We start from the raw sequence: 17,336 nt of genomic DNA on the forward strand, positions 1-17,336 counted from the left end.
TTTTTAAAAAAAAATTCTTTCTATCATAGCTTCTTTGATGTATAGATGAAACAGCAAGGACAAAAGAGTGCATCCCTGTCTTACCCCCTTTTTATTTGTTATTGGTCTTCCACTCTTATTGTTCCCCTTGGTCCTTGTACTTCCCGTATATTATGTCTATTTTCCTATAGCTTATTCTTATTTCAGACTTCCACACAATATCTCCTCCTCTCTGCTTGTAGTCTCTTTTTTCACTTTCTTATTTTCTAATGTTTCCCAGATCTTTCTTCTACAGGCACTATCAAACTGCTTATCTCTATTGAGAAAGGCCACCATAAGGTCTTCCCCAAATTAATAGTGGTGCTCCTGGAGCTGCCTCACTGCAAATTGCAAGTATAAGGTCAACAGTTGACCTCCAAGGTCTGAAGCCATGCTGTTCATCTGTCAATTTGTTCTCAACCTTTGTTCAGATTCTGCTCTCCGGGAACTTTTCATGTACCTTGGTACAGTGTGACACCCCTGTAGTTTCTACAATCATTCCTAATCCCTTTTCAACTATAGGGAAAATTAGTGCCACTTAACAATCTTCTGGAGTCTTCTACTCATTCCACACCATCTTCATCACATGATACAGCCACTGTTTACAAAACTCACCTGCTGCCTTTACCATTTCATCAATACCTGATGCTTTTCCTCCTTTCATCTTGTCCAGTGCCATTTCCATTTCTTTCCATGTCAGGTCCTTACCCCTCCCCACACACCAAAAAGAAAGGTTACTTCTACCTCCTGTAATCTATTATCCTCATCTCCAAGTCTCTAGGAATTTAGTAAATTCTCAAAGTATGCTTTCCATGCTGTCATCAGTGTCTCATCATCATTAAAACCATTCCCATTTTTATCTATCACTGTTGTATCCTCTCTCAAACCTTTCCTCCTTATTTTGACTGTCTGGCATAATACTTTCTTATATCCTCTGCTATTTTACTCCATCATCTTTATCCATTCTTCGATTGAGTTTCTTATCTTCTCAGCTACTGTCTTATTTGGCACTTTCTTCTTTTTCTTATACTCCTCTCTTGATAACTCAGTCCTTTCTTGGAACCACAATATGAAGGCCTTGTTCTTCCTTCCCACTACCTCCTTGACTCTTTCATTCCAACACTGCATTTCCTTCCACTATTTTCTACCACTTGCCCTTCCATGTACAGCTCCTACAGTGTCTACCATATCACTTTTAAATTGTCCCCATTCCCCTTCTCCTGCTTTTTATTAATTCTTTGGTAAATTTTCCCTTATAATCTTCTGTTATTCTTCCTAGACTTCCTTTTCCTTCAGTTTCCATGTTCTAATTCTCCTTTTGTGGTTCTTAGTCTTCTTTCATTCATTCATAATTCTTGAGGTCATCACCAGCAGCTGGTGGTCACTGTTCAATGCATCGGATGTTAATACCTTTATATCCACTACAATCCCCTTCATTTTCCAATCATACAACATGTAATCCGCCAAAGATTTCTGCACTAGATTCCTCATGTACAACATTACCATACCTAATAATGGATTCAAAGTAGCTTGTATATAATACTTGATGTATTTCCACGTCAGCTGCAGTTGGTAATACTTGCACTGCAAATGCAAAGCTGTTCAATTCATCTGATAGGTACTCAAGGTGTGCCTGCCAGCTTAAAGTTTTATCCAGATTTAATACTAAGAATATGTCTGAGCAAAATTCTTCTACGTCTTGGTTGTCAAGAATTATCTTAATCTGCTCACATTTTGATGGTTTGATTTTGAACTGCATCATGTGAATCTTACATATGTTTAGATTCACCCTGTCTGAATGAAACCCAGTTTCAAAGGTACTGAGAGTACTGACTAAAGATTTGGGATTTTTTTCTGAATACTGATTTTCAACTAACATAGAAACATCATCTGCAAACAGACCTGACAGGGAGCTGACACTTAATGCAAAGTCATTAACATAGAAGAGAAACAAGACTGGGCCAAGTATGGAGTCTTGTGGAACATCCTGAGATATTGTTTTCCAGTTAGAACAATAATTGTCCCCATTTACAGAATTAGACATTGCTTCTGTGGTCACTGGACCTCTCTATGTTACTTTATGTGCAGTGGCATTTACTGTGCTTGTGTCAATATTTAAATGATCATTTCTGAATATTACATTACATTACCAAAATACTCTACATTGGAAACATACTACCAAAATGATTCTGTGAGTAAAGTCATCAACAGCTTGATAAAATGCTTCATTTCTCATTAAAAGAATTTCAAGTGCTGGTTAATTCTATTTTTTCCCACACAAACAAAAACATTATGTCTAAGATTATTTCAGATTACTAAGTATTGTAACTGTAACTGTTATTGTTATTAAAAGAATCATTCTATTATTAAAGGGACTTCTAATAGTTCGCACACACATAGTAAGAGCGAGAGAGATAGAAAGAGATAGAGAGAGAGAGAGAGAGATAGAGAGAGAGAGAGAGAGACTCTCATGAATCAACATGAATAAATTTATCACTTCAGTTCTGTAGGTTAATTACCATCTTATGCAACTGTAATGGAAGTCTTATTACGGCCAGATGCATTTTGCTTTATTCTAAAGTATCTTCATTGATCTGGTTTCTTGGTGTTTACTTCATTCTTGTTGTTCTTCCATGTGTATTTTTTTTCTTTTTAATGGTGAGATGACATTAGTTCCTCTCAACACAGAAACATGAATATTTAGTGCACTGAGAGTGCTTTGTGCTGAACATCCAAAACATACAGTGGAAGAATGACAAGAATGAAGTAAACAAAAAAGAAATCTGGCATACTGAAAATGCTTTATATTAAAGCAAAACATGTCTGGTCTTAATAAGATTTTCATTGCAGTTGCAAAAGACAGTAATCAATCTATACAACTTGTATGTCAACAACTGTGGAAAAAAGACATCAAAAAACAAAAAAGGCAACATGTATAATTTCTCACCAGTTGTAGCATTCCAATGTGCAAAAACTTTGCTAAAGCTAAACACTCCTCTATAATTAAAAAAGTAATAATACACTGGAGCAGAATCTTTGCTGAGTCTTACTGCTTCATCAGTATTCCATACAAATAATCCATCTGTAAATACCTGCAAAAATATTCCAAGTGAACTTGTAAGCCATGTATCAGTAACCATCAAAACAACAACAACGACAAATTAGAATAAATTAAAGTGCATGAATTCATTATAATAACTAAACAAGAAATTATTTAGCAGTGTATGGAATAATTTTAGATATATTGATGAAAATTTAGTCATCCAAATAGCAGCTGAGTATTAAGCAGTTCAGATCCTATTAACAACTTTTCAGGGACACCTTCAAGGTCAAATTATTTCTGCAAACTAAATGGTATTTGACACTCTTACTCATAAGCATACACTTACAGGGTGACAATTATTGAACTATATGAAAAAAAATCGTAAATTAGTTACAAACTATGACATGCACACAGTTTACTCAACATGTAAATGCCACTACAGGTATCCAAATGTATGTTATGACACATTTAATATGCCTGCCATCATTGGCAATGATGTGGCACAGACAAATAGCAAAATTCTGCATGACCTTCTGAATGACTGTTTTCAGCTCAGCAATGGTTTTGGGGTTATTGCTGTACACCTTGTCTTTAATATAGCCCCACAAAAAGGAGTTACATGTGTTCAGATTCAGAGAATATGGTCGCCAATTGAGGTCCATGCCAGTGGCGTCTAGGTACCCCAGAGCCAGAATGTTGTCCCCAGAGTGCTATTACAGGGCATCAAACACTCTCCTGCTTCAATAGGGTCGAACTCCATCTTGCATGAACCATATACTGTTGAAATCAGAGTCACTTTGGATAATGGAGATGAAATCATATTCCAAAACTTTCACCTGCCATTTGGTAGTCACCATGCCATCAAGGAATATCACACCAATTATTCAGTGACTGGACATATCACACCACATAGTCACCTGCTGAGGGTGAAGAAACTTCTCAATTGTGAAATGTAGATTCTGAGTCTCCTAAATGTGCCAGGTTTGCTTATTGATGAACCCATCCAAATGAAAGTGGGCTTTGTCACTAAACCAAACCATATTCACATCAAAGTCCTGTTCATCGGTTCTGTGGACAATAGTGTTGGTGAAATACAGCCACTGTTCCATGGCCCTGCGGCTTAATGGTTGATAGGTTTGAATTTTGAATGAGAAGAGTTGCAGATCTTCAACAACAAATTCTCGCAGTGTCTCCCAGTTGATTCCCATTTGTTGTGCAGCTCATCTGATCAGTTTCCTGGCTCTGGTTTGAAACACACCGCATACTAATTCCCATTATGCCCCACAGACAACCATGCAGTTTGAACATCCTAATACAAACCGTTCAGACGTTATGACAATTTTATTTCATATAGTTCAATACTTGTCACCCTGTATATTCTAGAATGACATAAAAATGCCACTACCTCATGAATTGTCCTTGGAATTTACAGCAGTGAAGAAGAGAACACACAACCAGTCCAAATAAAGACAACAAATTTTTGTACAAATGAAATTAAATGTCTTCTGAGCAACAAACACTACATCAGAAACCCACTCCATAGATGAGTTTAATGAGTGTTGGTACTCAACTTTGGTGTAGCCATTTCAAATCCTCATGGCAGTATTTTGTCAGCAAGTAAATGAGAGGTAATGATGCACGGTTCCTGATCATAAGATTTTGGGACAAGTCTTAAATTTCATTATAAACCTCTGCTCAGAATGTCATGAATTGAGAATGGGTGCATTAAGCTCAGCTGATCCCTTGGTGCACCTTGAGTGGAGAAGGCTATGTACCTGCATCGGTTCTCACCCATGTCTTATTTAATCATCATAGCACACGAACCTGATCCCGCAGCCACTATGATTACTTACACTCAACAGACACACTTATACCACAACAGTCATACAACTATGGAAAGGTGTGATTATCCATAGAGAAACAGAACAGAATCCTTTCCAATCAGGTAGATGAACCAATCCCTTGGGATTTCCCAGCCAACAAAGCTATACAACTCCCTCTTTATAATTAGATGAAAAATCAATACCACATTTAGACATCAAAATATCCACCCACAAATCGCAACATAATTTAAGTGGCAGTAACCCTCACCATATTTCCTGATGCACCTTGGTTCTTGACAAATCAGAAGCACCTCAGGGAACTTTGCCTAGGTCTGTTTGGCAGATCCATGGTTCTAGATCTGATAGTGCATGAGGACTGTCATCCTTGGTTATCATAAGTTCTGAAAATGCTTTAATGTCTGCCATTTGACATTATGAAACATAGCTAGGTGGAATAGTTCCACTTGCTATAATTTTACTCCTTAAATTTTTTGTTCTTTTTTTCCAGTATACAGGTAACGCATGTACTGAGTGGTCAAAACTGACAAATTCTTATCCATGCAGTATTTCAACAGTCTTCATAATTTATATTATGGGACACCAATCTCTGATGACAGTAGCACATTTAGTTCATGTGGATTATTTGAAAGCCCACATTTTCCTCATACAAGTAATTTCTTTAAAACTTTATATTTCAGCAGTTATTCATATTTAAGAAGTTTGTGTGCCCCAGTGTTTTAACCTTAAGATGTAATACTTTCCAAAATCCAATGTTATAATTTTGTAGCTACAGTCTCTTTCTGTTTTAAAAATGTATACATGTTAGTAATGGAAATTATGAACAATAATTTTTCAAATTATTCTTGCTTGGTGAGAATCTCCATGCATGTTAAAACTTCTCTCCTGTAAAGCAAGACCTACTATTTTTTCCATTTTCTAACTATACAGCTTGTGATTAAACAAATTTTTTTCACTGGATATTTTATCTTTATATCTTTCAATTTTTTACCTTTTATATTAATTCCAGTTACAGGAATAGGATGTCTATGTACTTTCATTTGTCTTTGGGCAACCATCTGTAGCACAGAAAGTTGTGAAGGTGAGATAAGAAGGTGGACACACTAGGATAAATTGCTATGAGGAAATTCACCACAATCTGGCAGAACAGAGTGATAACAAACAGTACAAGAATCTGGCTTGTCAAAACACTCATGTCTTTTTTTACAGTTGTGAAACATGGACCCTCAATGCCAGAGTGCTTTGAAGCATTTGAGATTTAGTGCTGTTGCAAAATGCTGCACTTAAAAGGGACTGAGGGAGAAAGTAATGAGCCCATTATTGAGCAACTTAATATCTCCAAGCACCTTCTCTCTCATGTTAGCCAAAATATTCTCCAGTTCTTTGGCCATCTTGTGAGAAGAGGAAAAAATAATCATGGAAGGAAGACTGAGGGCCCAAGACCAAAGGGGAGAGCAGCAACCAGGTGGATAGATTAAATCGAGATTTCCAGTCTACTTCTCCAGCAGAAGAATTTAGAAATCATATGTGATAGAGATGCTTGGTTGACGTGGTCATGGTGCTTAAAAGTGAGTACACTGACTTGTGATGATAATGTTAATTACTTTGTAAGTCTCTTGTATTTTGCCATTTTGTAATTACTGTAATATGTATGTCTATAACTAATTATTGTGCATGAAGTAGCATTCAGCAAACTCCCAGTAGTTAAAATGTGAATATCTATGTGGGCTGCTCAGTGCTTGGTAATGATCCTGAAAAAGTAACAGGCTCGTCATTCAGTGCTTGGAAATCAAAATGGATGGTGACTCTGTCTGCTTTCAGAAAGCATAATGTAATTTTCTAAGTCAATAACTGCCACTTGTGAACTTTGTGAAACTTCTGCTAATTTTATTTGATTCTTTTATTCAGTCCTGTTGATTATATATTGCACAAAGCATGTACTAGGAATATAGGACAAGTCAATTGAAATAATACAAAATTATGTAAGCATTTTATATATCGTACAAATACTTATTTTCTATGAATGACTGATTAAAACCTGCATTTTACTGATATAAGTTCTAGCCAATGCTTAAAATAGCAGAGTGAATGGAAGTACACATCTTTATCCCAATGTCACAAATAAATAACAAAATTTAAATTTTGTCATTATGATTTAAATTAAGGTACAAAATTTTTATTTGCATCCCATAAGTATGTTAAAGTGAAGATTTAATATTGTAGAATAAATGGTAGTACACATTTTAAACTATGGTATAAATAAATTTACATTTTATGGCTACAATTTATGTTAGAAGTACACAATTTTGCCTTCATGAAATAAGTAAAGATTTTCTTTCCTGTATTTTTACTCAAAGTATGACTCATAACTCTAGGAATTCATTCATTTCATAATAAGTTTGTACTCTGAGGAATATTTTACTTTCCCTCACATGTTATCAATACCTGCATGTTACCAAATTCCTTTTTATACTGATGGGAAGCTTGTTATAAACTTTTATTCCTGACTCGGTTATTCCCCAATGGACTTTTGTCAAAGTTGCAGAGCCTTGGTGGAAAATTTTCCCCTGTCTTCTGTAATGCTTGTGAATGTCACAGTCTTTTTGGGATAATTCCTTGCTGCTGGCTACAAAGATCATTAGTGAGTATATATATTGATTTGTAACAGCAAATATCCTGAGTGTCCTGAAGAGACCTCTGCAGACAACACATATCAAACTTGCAGCTTGTTTTTGTAATGTGTAGCCTTTCCTCAGAACATAATACCATAAGAGAGTACAGAATGGAAATATGCAAAACATGACAAAAGCAATATTTCTCTGTTAACAAAGTGGGAAGTAGCTCTCTGAGCAAAACACTCTGTGCTAAGTTTTTTTGACCAGCTGATCAATTTACTCTGCCCATCTTAGCTGGCTGTCTATATGGATGCCTAGAAATTTTGTATGTGTGGTTTCATAAATTTTTTGATGTTTGATCATTTCAGGAAAGTAAAGTTTTTTATTTAATGTTTAAAACTGTATAATGTTAGTTTTTGGAAAATTTAGGGTTAGGCTGTTTGCTGTGAACCATTTGTGTACTTGGTTAGTGACTGTCAGCACTGTATCTTCATTGGAGGGTTGGGATCCTTGATCAGAATACTCATATCATCCACAACATTAATTGGACTTCACATACAGAGAGGTCCAAAAAAATGTATCCACTGTTTAAAAGTCCCTAACTTCCAATCTAATTGATGAAGTTGTCTCATTTTTGGTGAAAGTGTAGCTTAAAGTTCAACTTAAAGACATCACTGTAGGAGTTCAAAATGATCGCCATTAACAACCATACACAAACGATGCCGCTGAACTGCAGCACAAACTACTAACTGCAACGTGTTCAGTTGGATATTTGCACATGAATGTACGATGGAGTCTGGAGGCTCATCCAATATGAATGTCTTTTGTCAATAAACGACTGCATATGTTTGAGAGATGTTCATCTGCAGTGCTGATCTCTTTGTCCACACATGACCAGTGCAGTATATCATATCAGTGCGGAATGTTGACATATATGACATTTGTGTGTCCCAGATAACTCAAACACTTCTATAGTTCTTGGCAGGCTACTAAAGTTTTATTTTGGAACATGTTGTTTGAGCCACCAAAGAGTACAACATGATCTTCTGATAATAACTTACTGATTTCCTTGAAATTAACATACAGTACTTCATTACTTGAAACAGTGCCCCAGACTTGACAAAACCTGTTGCTTTCAGAGTTTCTGCCACTTCATTTACTCAAGAAGCCATCCCCATCCATGACTATCAGCGAGAATCCCAAGCTTTGTCAGGCAATTACAATCTGAATCATGTTGGAAGTGTTTCCAAGAATGGGAACAGCACCATGTAGAATTTGTATATCTACATGTTGTAGTGTTCTTGAGAGCAGTTATTGCAACACTTGGTATTTTGATATGTTCAGTGTGCCCTACAAAAGCATCATTGTCACTATTGTCACTGAGCACTTCAAATCTGTTTGTTATAGGAATATCTGCTGGCCTATTTAGCATATCAGAACACATATTGAAGTTCCATGTTTTTGTAAAGTTCTCATTTCCTTTCAATGAGGAGTCTATATCTGCACACTGAAAATGAAATTTTGACTCACACTTCACACATTCAATACTGCTTTTAGTGATTTTCCTTCATTTTTTACATACACCACCACATTTCTTGCCCAAGTCTTAGCACCAGTATCTAATAACACTTCACTATTTCTTTTAGTGTCACATTCATTTCTTAGTTTCTTGAGATTGTCATGTTTATATTTTAAAGCATTAATCTCTTCTAACAGCATAGCAATGATTTCTTCCTTGCGGTCTTTCGTTATTGTTTTGCCAAGGCTGTAGACATTACACCTTTTGCAATACCATTGTTTTTGTCTTGGATTCACATTTACACATGTAAAATGATACATAGTTTTACAGATTATGCACATTATGACCTTTATAGCGTGTGTCCTGTGGTAGCAGAGTTCAGATGTCTGCTCTTGCAGTTCATACAATGATGTGCTTGCTCTGTGTGAGATTTCATTTTTGCAATTTTGTGCCAACCTCTTTCTTCTTTCAGAAACGTTTATGGTAATAAAACATCCATTACATACTTGATCATGATATACATCAAATTTGTTACACATAAAGTATTTTTTATTATTTCTCTTGCACTTATTCAGGGAACTAACATAGTTGTAATTTACACTTGGCGCCATTGTTTTGTAGCTTAGTGCTACATCAAATCAAATCTAATTACATTTCTTGTCTTGTGACATGGACAGTTACCCTGCTGGAGGATGCTACTGCTGTCAGGGAAGACATCAAGCATGAAAATAAGCTGTTTGTTCACATGGAAGACCAGGTGAATGTCCTCCATAGCGTGATACTGCTTTACCAGCCTACATTTGTGACTTGTTGCATGTTTTCTCCAGTTCCTTGCCTGGATGGGAGCATGTTCAGTCATGACCATGAAACTAGCGTAAAAAGAAATGTGATTAATTTGACCATGTGACCCATTTCCATTAATATACCACCCAATATTCATGATCCTGTGCCTACCGCAATCATAACTGGCAATGGTGTTGAGTCAACATGGAAACATGTAGGGGTCATCTGCTGTAGAGCCACATGTTCAACAATGTGGCCTGAATGGTGTGCTCTAAAACAGTTCTACCTGCACCAATACTGTAATATGTTGTCATACCTGCCACAGATCACTGCATATCCTTACCTTACACAGTGGGCAACCCTCTGACCTCTACGTTCTGGGATGTGGTGTTCATGTGTAACACCTACTCACAGTTTCTTTGTCCTTAAAACCACTTTCCCTACATATTCAAAACAGCAGCACTTGGATGGCTGACCAGTTTCATAATTTATGAGATTATCATTCACAGGTGCAGGGCAGTCTGCTCTATCACTTAAATCAGTAGATTTCCAGATTTTTTGTCTGTATCACCTCTAGAGTGATTCTCCCATAGCCTCTGCTCAGTTGTAATGCTTTCTGTGCCACATTACATGCCCAAAATACTATCAGATAGCCTTCAGTCTCACAGTGTGTGCTTCTTATAAAGCTCAAGTCCAAGAAATGTTATAAGTGATAAATTTGCAAACACACAATGAAGTTTATATAGACAATGATTAATATATACTGTCAGCTCCATAGCACATTATTTAACTGCAGAATTTAGATATTGACAGTTTAATGGATAACTGTTTAGTAACACAGGAAGGTAGGATGCTACGAGATGACATTTAAATTGAGGTCTGTGTCAACAGACGATTAGCTAAGTTTGAATGAAATAATCAGCTAAGGTATTATTGTAGCAGTTATCCTGTATAAAGAAGTATTGCCAGACAAGAGATCTCTCTCTTCCAAAATATGAGTTTAGTGCCTTCAGTGCTTCATGTTACTCCATCAACCTATAAAAACTATAATCATATGGATGGAGACTTTTGTGGACAGAGTCAGTTTCTGTAATATTATTTTTTGTTTATAACTGCATCATGTTACAAATTGGATCAATATATTGGACACTTAAAATAGTGTCCCAGATTTTGGTTCAATTTAAAGTGTGGTATACTCACATAAACAGAACACTTTAGTGGAAAATATGTATACCTGTTTACAACTCCTAGTCAATTTCAGATTATCCCATGTATAAGGCAAGTCCTATGTTTTCTTCAAAACTGTTTATGTTCTAAAATATTATTTTACCTTCTTAAATCTTATTAACATTAAGCAATGCTTACATTTGTCAGTGCATTAAAAGAAAATCCTCCAGAAGACATGTAAAATCTGTATATTTCATTTGTAATAAGATGTGCATTTGGTGCTTTTTCATATAGCAATGATATGGGCAGCAGTTTCTGGAAACTGTCTTGAATCTCTTGCCTCAGTGACTCATTTGAAAAGATAGCTGAAATTTGTTTACAAAAATGAGATCTATTAGTATTTATTTCAAAACTACATACCATACTCAGTACAAACTGTTATCTTAATTCAGTGTAACTTATGTCAGTACGCATGGAACAGTATGTCTACTTGTTCTATACGCACCAATAACAAACAAATGTTTTAACTGTAAAAGTATTTTACAGGAAATGAGAATTTCAGGTGTGCATAATCTTCTAGGAGCTACACCTAAATAGTAGTTTATGCTTCTTTGTATAACAGTGTGACGGCAGCACCGTCCAACGCACGAAGGGCTGAACTACAGCACTGCCGCCACAAGTAGGGGCAGCTGTACCGTTACGCAGAATTTTGGCAACGGTGCGTCGCACACCGGACCGCGCGGGAACAAAGCAGGCAGCCAGTGCGAGCTAGTCGACGCGACGCAAAACACGTCTCCCAGTTCTTCCGCCGCGGACCATGTGCGTCGAGTCAACGTGACTCCGCTGTAAATGCGTACGTGCGGTCATAAACGCAGTCGCCGTTAAAGTGTCTTTCACTTCTTTGCGGACGTTGCGGCGCCTCCGGTCGCGCCAGGAGCAGAACATTCTGTGACGAGGCCTTTTGCCTCACTCGGTCCACGCGGTCGTGCCACGACTCGTCATTGAAGTGTGTACCCTCCGGAATCGGTGATCGAGCCATGCCGCCAGTGCAACGCACCTGTATAGACGGACATTAGCGAAGAACGTTATTTGTCATTTATTGTAACGGTAGGAAAAATAAATGTGTCCTGTCCCGAAACCGCTTTAGTCGTTTTCGTCACCAAGCCTCTCCCTTGAGCATAGTGCGTGGGCGTGGCGATAAAGCTGGTTCACTGCACATAAGTGACTGTAAGCGGGGAAACCACGCGTTCCTGCATCACTGGTGACCCCGACGTGATCTGAGACTAAAAAAACACGTGGTGACGAACGTTCATCGGTACGAGAGACGTGGAACCGCGAGTAGGCTTGCGCGTATACGCCCGCGCCGGACAGTGCTCCGAAGTAAAATTTTTTTTAACTAACTTTTTTTGTATTGTTTTTGTGTGCGTATGGTTTGATCATGGACTGCTTAGTGTTATTTTTTTTTCGTGTCTTTCCCTTGTCGTGTTATTTTCGCTGTGTACTTTCCTCTTGTATGAGGATTCAACTCTGAACTAAGATGGGGACACTAGAGGAGTTGCAAAAGACCGTCGAAGAACTGCTCGCACGCAACACGAGGCTAGAGAGTGAGCTACAGGCATGGACTACACGCGCGAACGCCGTGCAGCCACAGACAGCTTAGAACAATGCTGGCGCGCAGATCCCCACCACACCGATGCCTCGTACGACCGCCGGAACGCCGGCAAGTGCTGGATGGGCATTGATCATGCTGCCTCCCTTTTGGCCGCGCGACCCTGTAATGTGGTTCAGCCAGGTTGAGGCGGTATTTATGAGCAACCACGTGACCTGCGACCTGGCGAAATTTGGGCACATAGTGAGCCAGCTGGACCAGAACTATGCAGCCGAAGTGCGGGATATAATCACCGCCCCGCCGATGCAGTCAAGCTACAAATGGCTCAAGGAAGAGCTGATCAGGCGGATTTCGTCGTCAGAGGAACAGCGAGTGCACCAACTGCTGCGGCAAGAGGAATGTGGCGATCGGAGGCCGTCGCAGTTCCTGCGCCACTTGCGGAGCCTCGTGCAGTCCGATATGGTGCCAGATTCGCTGTTACGCACTATCTGGGTGCGCACCCTCCCAGCTCAGGAGCAGGCAGTGATAGCCGCACAGACAGAGATGTAGCTGGACGCCGTAGCTAACTTGGCTGACAGGGTGCACGAAGCGCTGACAACGGTGCCTAGCACCGCGGTTGCGGCAGCTTACGACTCCGTCCCCCCACCTCCATGGCAGCAAGCACCTCCCGCACCCGCATCGGGTGCCGACCTGCACCAGCTAGTGCAAAACTTGACCGCACAGGTTGCAGCTCTCTCGATGCAAGTCGACCGGTTGGCACACTCGTAGCAAGAGGGCAGCACGCGCCGCAGCGGCAGCAGACCGGGCAACAGGTGGCGCGGCTCGTGCAGCCGGCAATGCAGCAACAGCCGCTCCAACGGTACCCCGCCGACGTCACAGGACGCACAAAGCGGCTACTGCTGGTACCACGCCTGCTTCGGCAATGAAGCAACCAGGTGCCGCGCTCCTTGCTTGCACCCAAACGCCAGCTGCGACCAGACCTAGGCGCACCCAGCTGCAATATGATATCGAAGTGTCTGTTTGTTGTGGAACGGGGGGCAGGCGTGAGGTACCGACCTCTCGGTATTCCCCCGTTCTATGTTACGAGATCGCAAGCGGGCCAAGCCACTCTGCCTTACAGCGGTGAACAATTCCGCTGTTAAAACTTACGGCACACACAGCCGCAATATAGATCTAGCCCTATGGCGCACGTTCTCGTGGACTTTTACCATGGCCGACGTCAATGAGCCAATCCTGGATGCAGACTTTCTCGGCCACTACGGGCTGCTAGCCGACATCGCAAACGGCCAGCTCATCGACGCCACAACGAATTTAAAGATAGTGGGACAGCGCCTGCAGGCTGCATACTACAGCGTTAAACCCGTGAAGTGCCCCAGACCGTACGCTGACATTCTTGAACAATTCCCCGACCTCACCCACCCAACCGGTGCACCGAGAGACATCAAACATTCGATGGTGCACCACATAATAACCACACCCGGACCCCCCACATCGTGTCGCCAACGTCGACTCGCGCCAGACAGACTCGCAGCAGCAAAGGCAGAGTTCGAGGCCATGCCACGGCAAGGCATCGTGCGACCATCGAGCAGCCCATGGTCATCGGCGTTGCATTTAGTGCCCAAAAAAGACAATTCGTGGCGCCCGTGTGGGGACTATCGCGCCCTTAATTCGCGAACGGTGCCAGACTGATACCCAGTCCCACACCTTCGAGACTTCAGCTACGCCTTGGCGGGCTGCGCGGTGTTCAGCAAGATTGACTTCGCAAAGGCGTACACCAAAATTCCGCTTGCGCCCGAAGACATCAAAAAAGCAGCCATCATAATGCCCTTTGGGCTTTTCGAAAGCCTGTTTATGACTTTCGGTCTTAGGAATGCTGCCCAGACTTGGCAGCTGTTCTTGGACGGCGTCTTGCGAGGCTTGCCATTTTGCTTCCCGTACCTTGACGACATCCTGGTGTATTCCAAGTCGCCCGAACTCCACCGCCGCCACTTAACGACCGTCTTTCAGCGCCTGAGTGAAGCCGACATAGTTATTAACCCCGCTAATGCGAGTTCGGTGTGACAGAAATCGAGTTCCTCGGCCATTTAATTACGCCCACCGGATCGACACCACTACCGGAGAAAGCGAAGGCAATACTGAACATGCCGCGTCCACAGACGCACAAAGAATTACGACATTACCTCGGCATGTTGAACTTTTATCGTCGACACCTGCCCAACGCCGCAGCCATGCAACAGCCGCTGACTAAGGCGTTACAAGGTCCTACCTCAAAAGGAAAGACCCTCGTGAATTGGACAGACGCAATGGAGCAGAGCTTCATGGACTCAAATAGGAATCTCGTGGAAGCGACGCTGCTCACGCACCCGGTACATGACGCGGACATAGCTGTAGTCGTGGACGCCAGCCAGGCCGCCATCAGCGCGGCGTTACAACAGCGCGTCGGTGGGAGTTGGCAGCCTCTCGGTTTTTTCTCTAAAAAGCCTTCCAATTCGCAAGTGCTTGGAGCGCTTATGACCAAGAGTTGCTTGCAGTGTACGTGGTGGTGAAATACTTCCGACCGTCCATAGAAGCCCGACAATTCGTCATTTTCACCGACCACAAACCCATTACACACGCGTTCGAGAACAACCACACTAAGTGTTCACCGCGCCAACTCCAGCAGTTAGAGTACGTGTCGCAATTCACGACTGACATTCGACACATTTTGGGGATAGACAAAATCGTCGCCGATTGTTTGTCCCGAGCGTGTGCCATTATTTCACCCCCTGTGAACTTTGAGGACGTGGTCCAAGTACAGGAGAGTGACGAAGAACTGCACCGCTTCCGTCATGACACTTCCAGCGGCCTGCAACTGGAGCTGGTGGCTGTCCCCGGCTCCGCACGGAAGATTTGGTGTGACACCTCAACCGGCACGCACCGGCCGTTCCTCCCGGAGAAATTCCGGCGCAGTGCCTTTGACCGTGTCCACAGACTGTCACACCCCGGCACCAACACCACTGCGACACTCGTGGCTGCGTGTTTCGTCTGGCCCGGGCTTCGGAAGGACTGTCGCGAATGGGCGCGCACTTGCATCACATGTCAGCGCGCCAAAGTCGGGAGGCACACCCACACACCCGTGGGCACCTTCCCGGACGCGACACGCCGATTTGTGCACGTTCACGTGGACCTCGTCAGCCCGCTTCCTCTCTCATAAGGCAAGCGGTACCTCCTAACTATGGTGGACCGCTTCACTCGCTGGCCGGAAGCAACGCCCGTCGCGGACGTCACAGCCGAGACCGTCGCCACCGCATTCGTCGACACCTGGGTGGCACGCTTCAGATGTCCCAGTCACGTGACAACTGATCGTGGCGGCCAGTTTGACTGCGCGTTGTTCACGCACGTCGCCAGACTGTGTGGCACCCAGTTACACAGGACAACCAGCTACCATCCGGCGTCAAATGGCATGGTCGAACAGTTCCACAGGACTCTCAAAGCCGCTCTAACCTGCCACGACACCTCATGGCCAGATGCGCTTCCACTGGTGCTGCTCGGCCTGTGAGACACGCCGAAGGGGGAGATCGGCTCGTCACCTGCCGACCTTGTTTACGGGCAATCTCTGACAATCCCGGGCGATTTTGTCGAAGATGTAAGACTCCCACGCGACGCCGTGGCACCCACTCTGGCGGAACGTCTGCGCAGTCACATGGCCGGCCTCCGAGCGCACGCACCGACGTGGCATGGCACCAGGAAGATATTCGTCCACGCCGACCTGCAGCGCTGCACGCATGTCATGTTGCGTACCGACGCAGTACGGCCACCTCTCCGACCGCCCTACAGTGGACCGCACCGAGTGATCGCCCGAGGAGACAAAACGCTGGTCCTCGAGTGCAACAGAAAGCCGTCGACAGTGTCAGTCGACCGCGTCAAACCAGCCTACGTCTTGCCCGCTCCATCAGCCACGCATTTCTTAGACCCGGCAGAAGATTTGATCACGGACGACACTCCCTCTGCCAGTGGTCAGACGGAACCCGCACCCAGAGCCGCCGGTGACGCACAGCTGCAGCCTGCCGTCATCACGCCGCCACGTGCGCCTCCCACCACCACGCCCAGGCAGCTGGTACGGCCGCCCGGACCACGCCCACCACAGGCACACCGGTCGCCCCCACCACAGCCGCCAGCAGACTACGTCACGCGCGCCAGCCGCCACGCCCGATTCAAATGGCCATGCTGCATCGCCAGCGCGCCACAACACCCAAACCGGCAATCACGCGCCCGAGCCGCCGAACGCCGTCAGAATTCGGCGCCCACGAGCCGCCATCCGCTGTAGAGACCCGACCTCCAGCTGCAAGTGCCTTCGGCCGGTAACTCCAATCGAGCCCCGGACACTGTCTCCTGCATTCGTCACAGCTCCTGGACCCACGTTCGCGCCGTTTGACTCCGCCGCGTTGGGCGTTGAGGCCGGATCGGCATCTGCGCCAGCTTACCACATTCGCTTCACCGCCGAGCTCCGGACATCGCGCTCCACACCACCCGGCTTGTCCATAGCAGCTCCGAAACCCACGTTCGAGTTCCGACGGTACTGCACTCGCGCAAGCGCCTTCGAGACATCACCACCAATGACCTGCAACGTGCGCCTACACGCGCATCGCTACGGACAGTCGCAGCCAGTACCTGCTGCCACTGTCACTAGCCGTCAGCGCGAGGACATGCCCACCGCACGCTCGCCGGTCCGGCGCGCTGACGTCACGGGCCGCCGCCCTTC

The 17,336-nt window shown here is 43.3% G+C and overlaps 1 protein-coding gene across 1 annotated transcript in view; it reads right to left on the bottom strand.

The window, feature by feature from the left end:
* Positions 1-17,336, bottom strand: part of LOC126474586 (juvenile hormone esterase) — a 163,040-nt gene that overhangs the window by 29,582 nt on the left and 116,122 nt on the right. Inside the window, exons 7-8 of the mRNA XM_050102060.1 lie at positions 11,185-11,351; positions 2,966-3,110 (exon numbers count right to left, since the gene is read on the bottom strand). Of these exons, the coding sequence (XP_049958017.1) occupies positions 2,966-3,110; positions 11,185-11,351 (312 nt within the window). The remainder of the gene's footprint in view (positions 1-2,965; positions 3,111-11,184; positions 11,352-17,336) is intronic.

This window comes from Schistocerca serialis, chromosome 4, assembly GCF_023864345.2.
Source record: "Schistocerca serialis cubense isolate TAMUIC-IGC-003099 chromosome 4, iqSchSeri2.2, whole genome shotgun sequence".
Lineage (NCBI taxonomy): Eukaryota > Metazoa > Arthropoda > Insecta > Orthoptera > Acrididae > Schistocerca > Schistocerca serialis.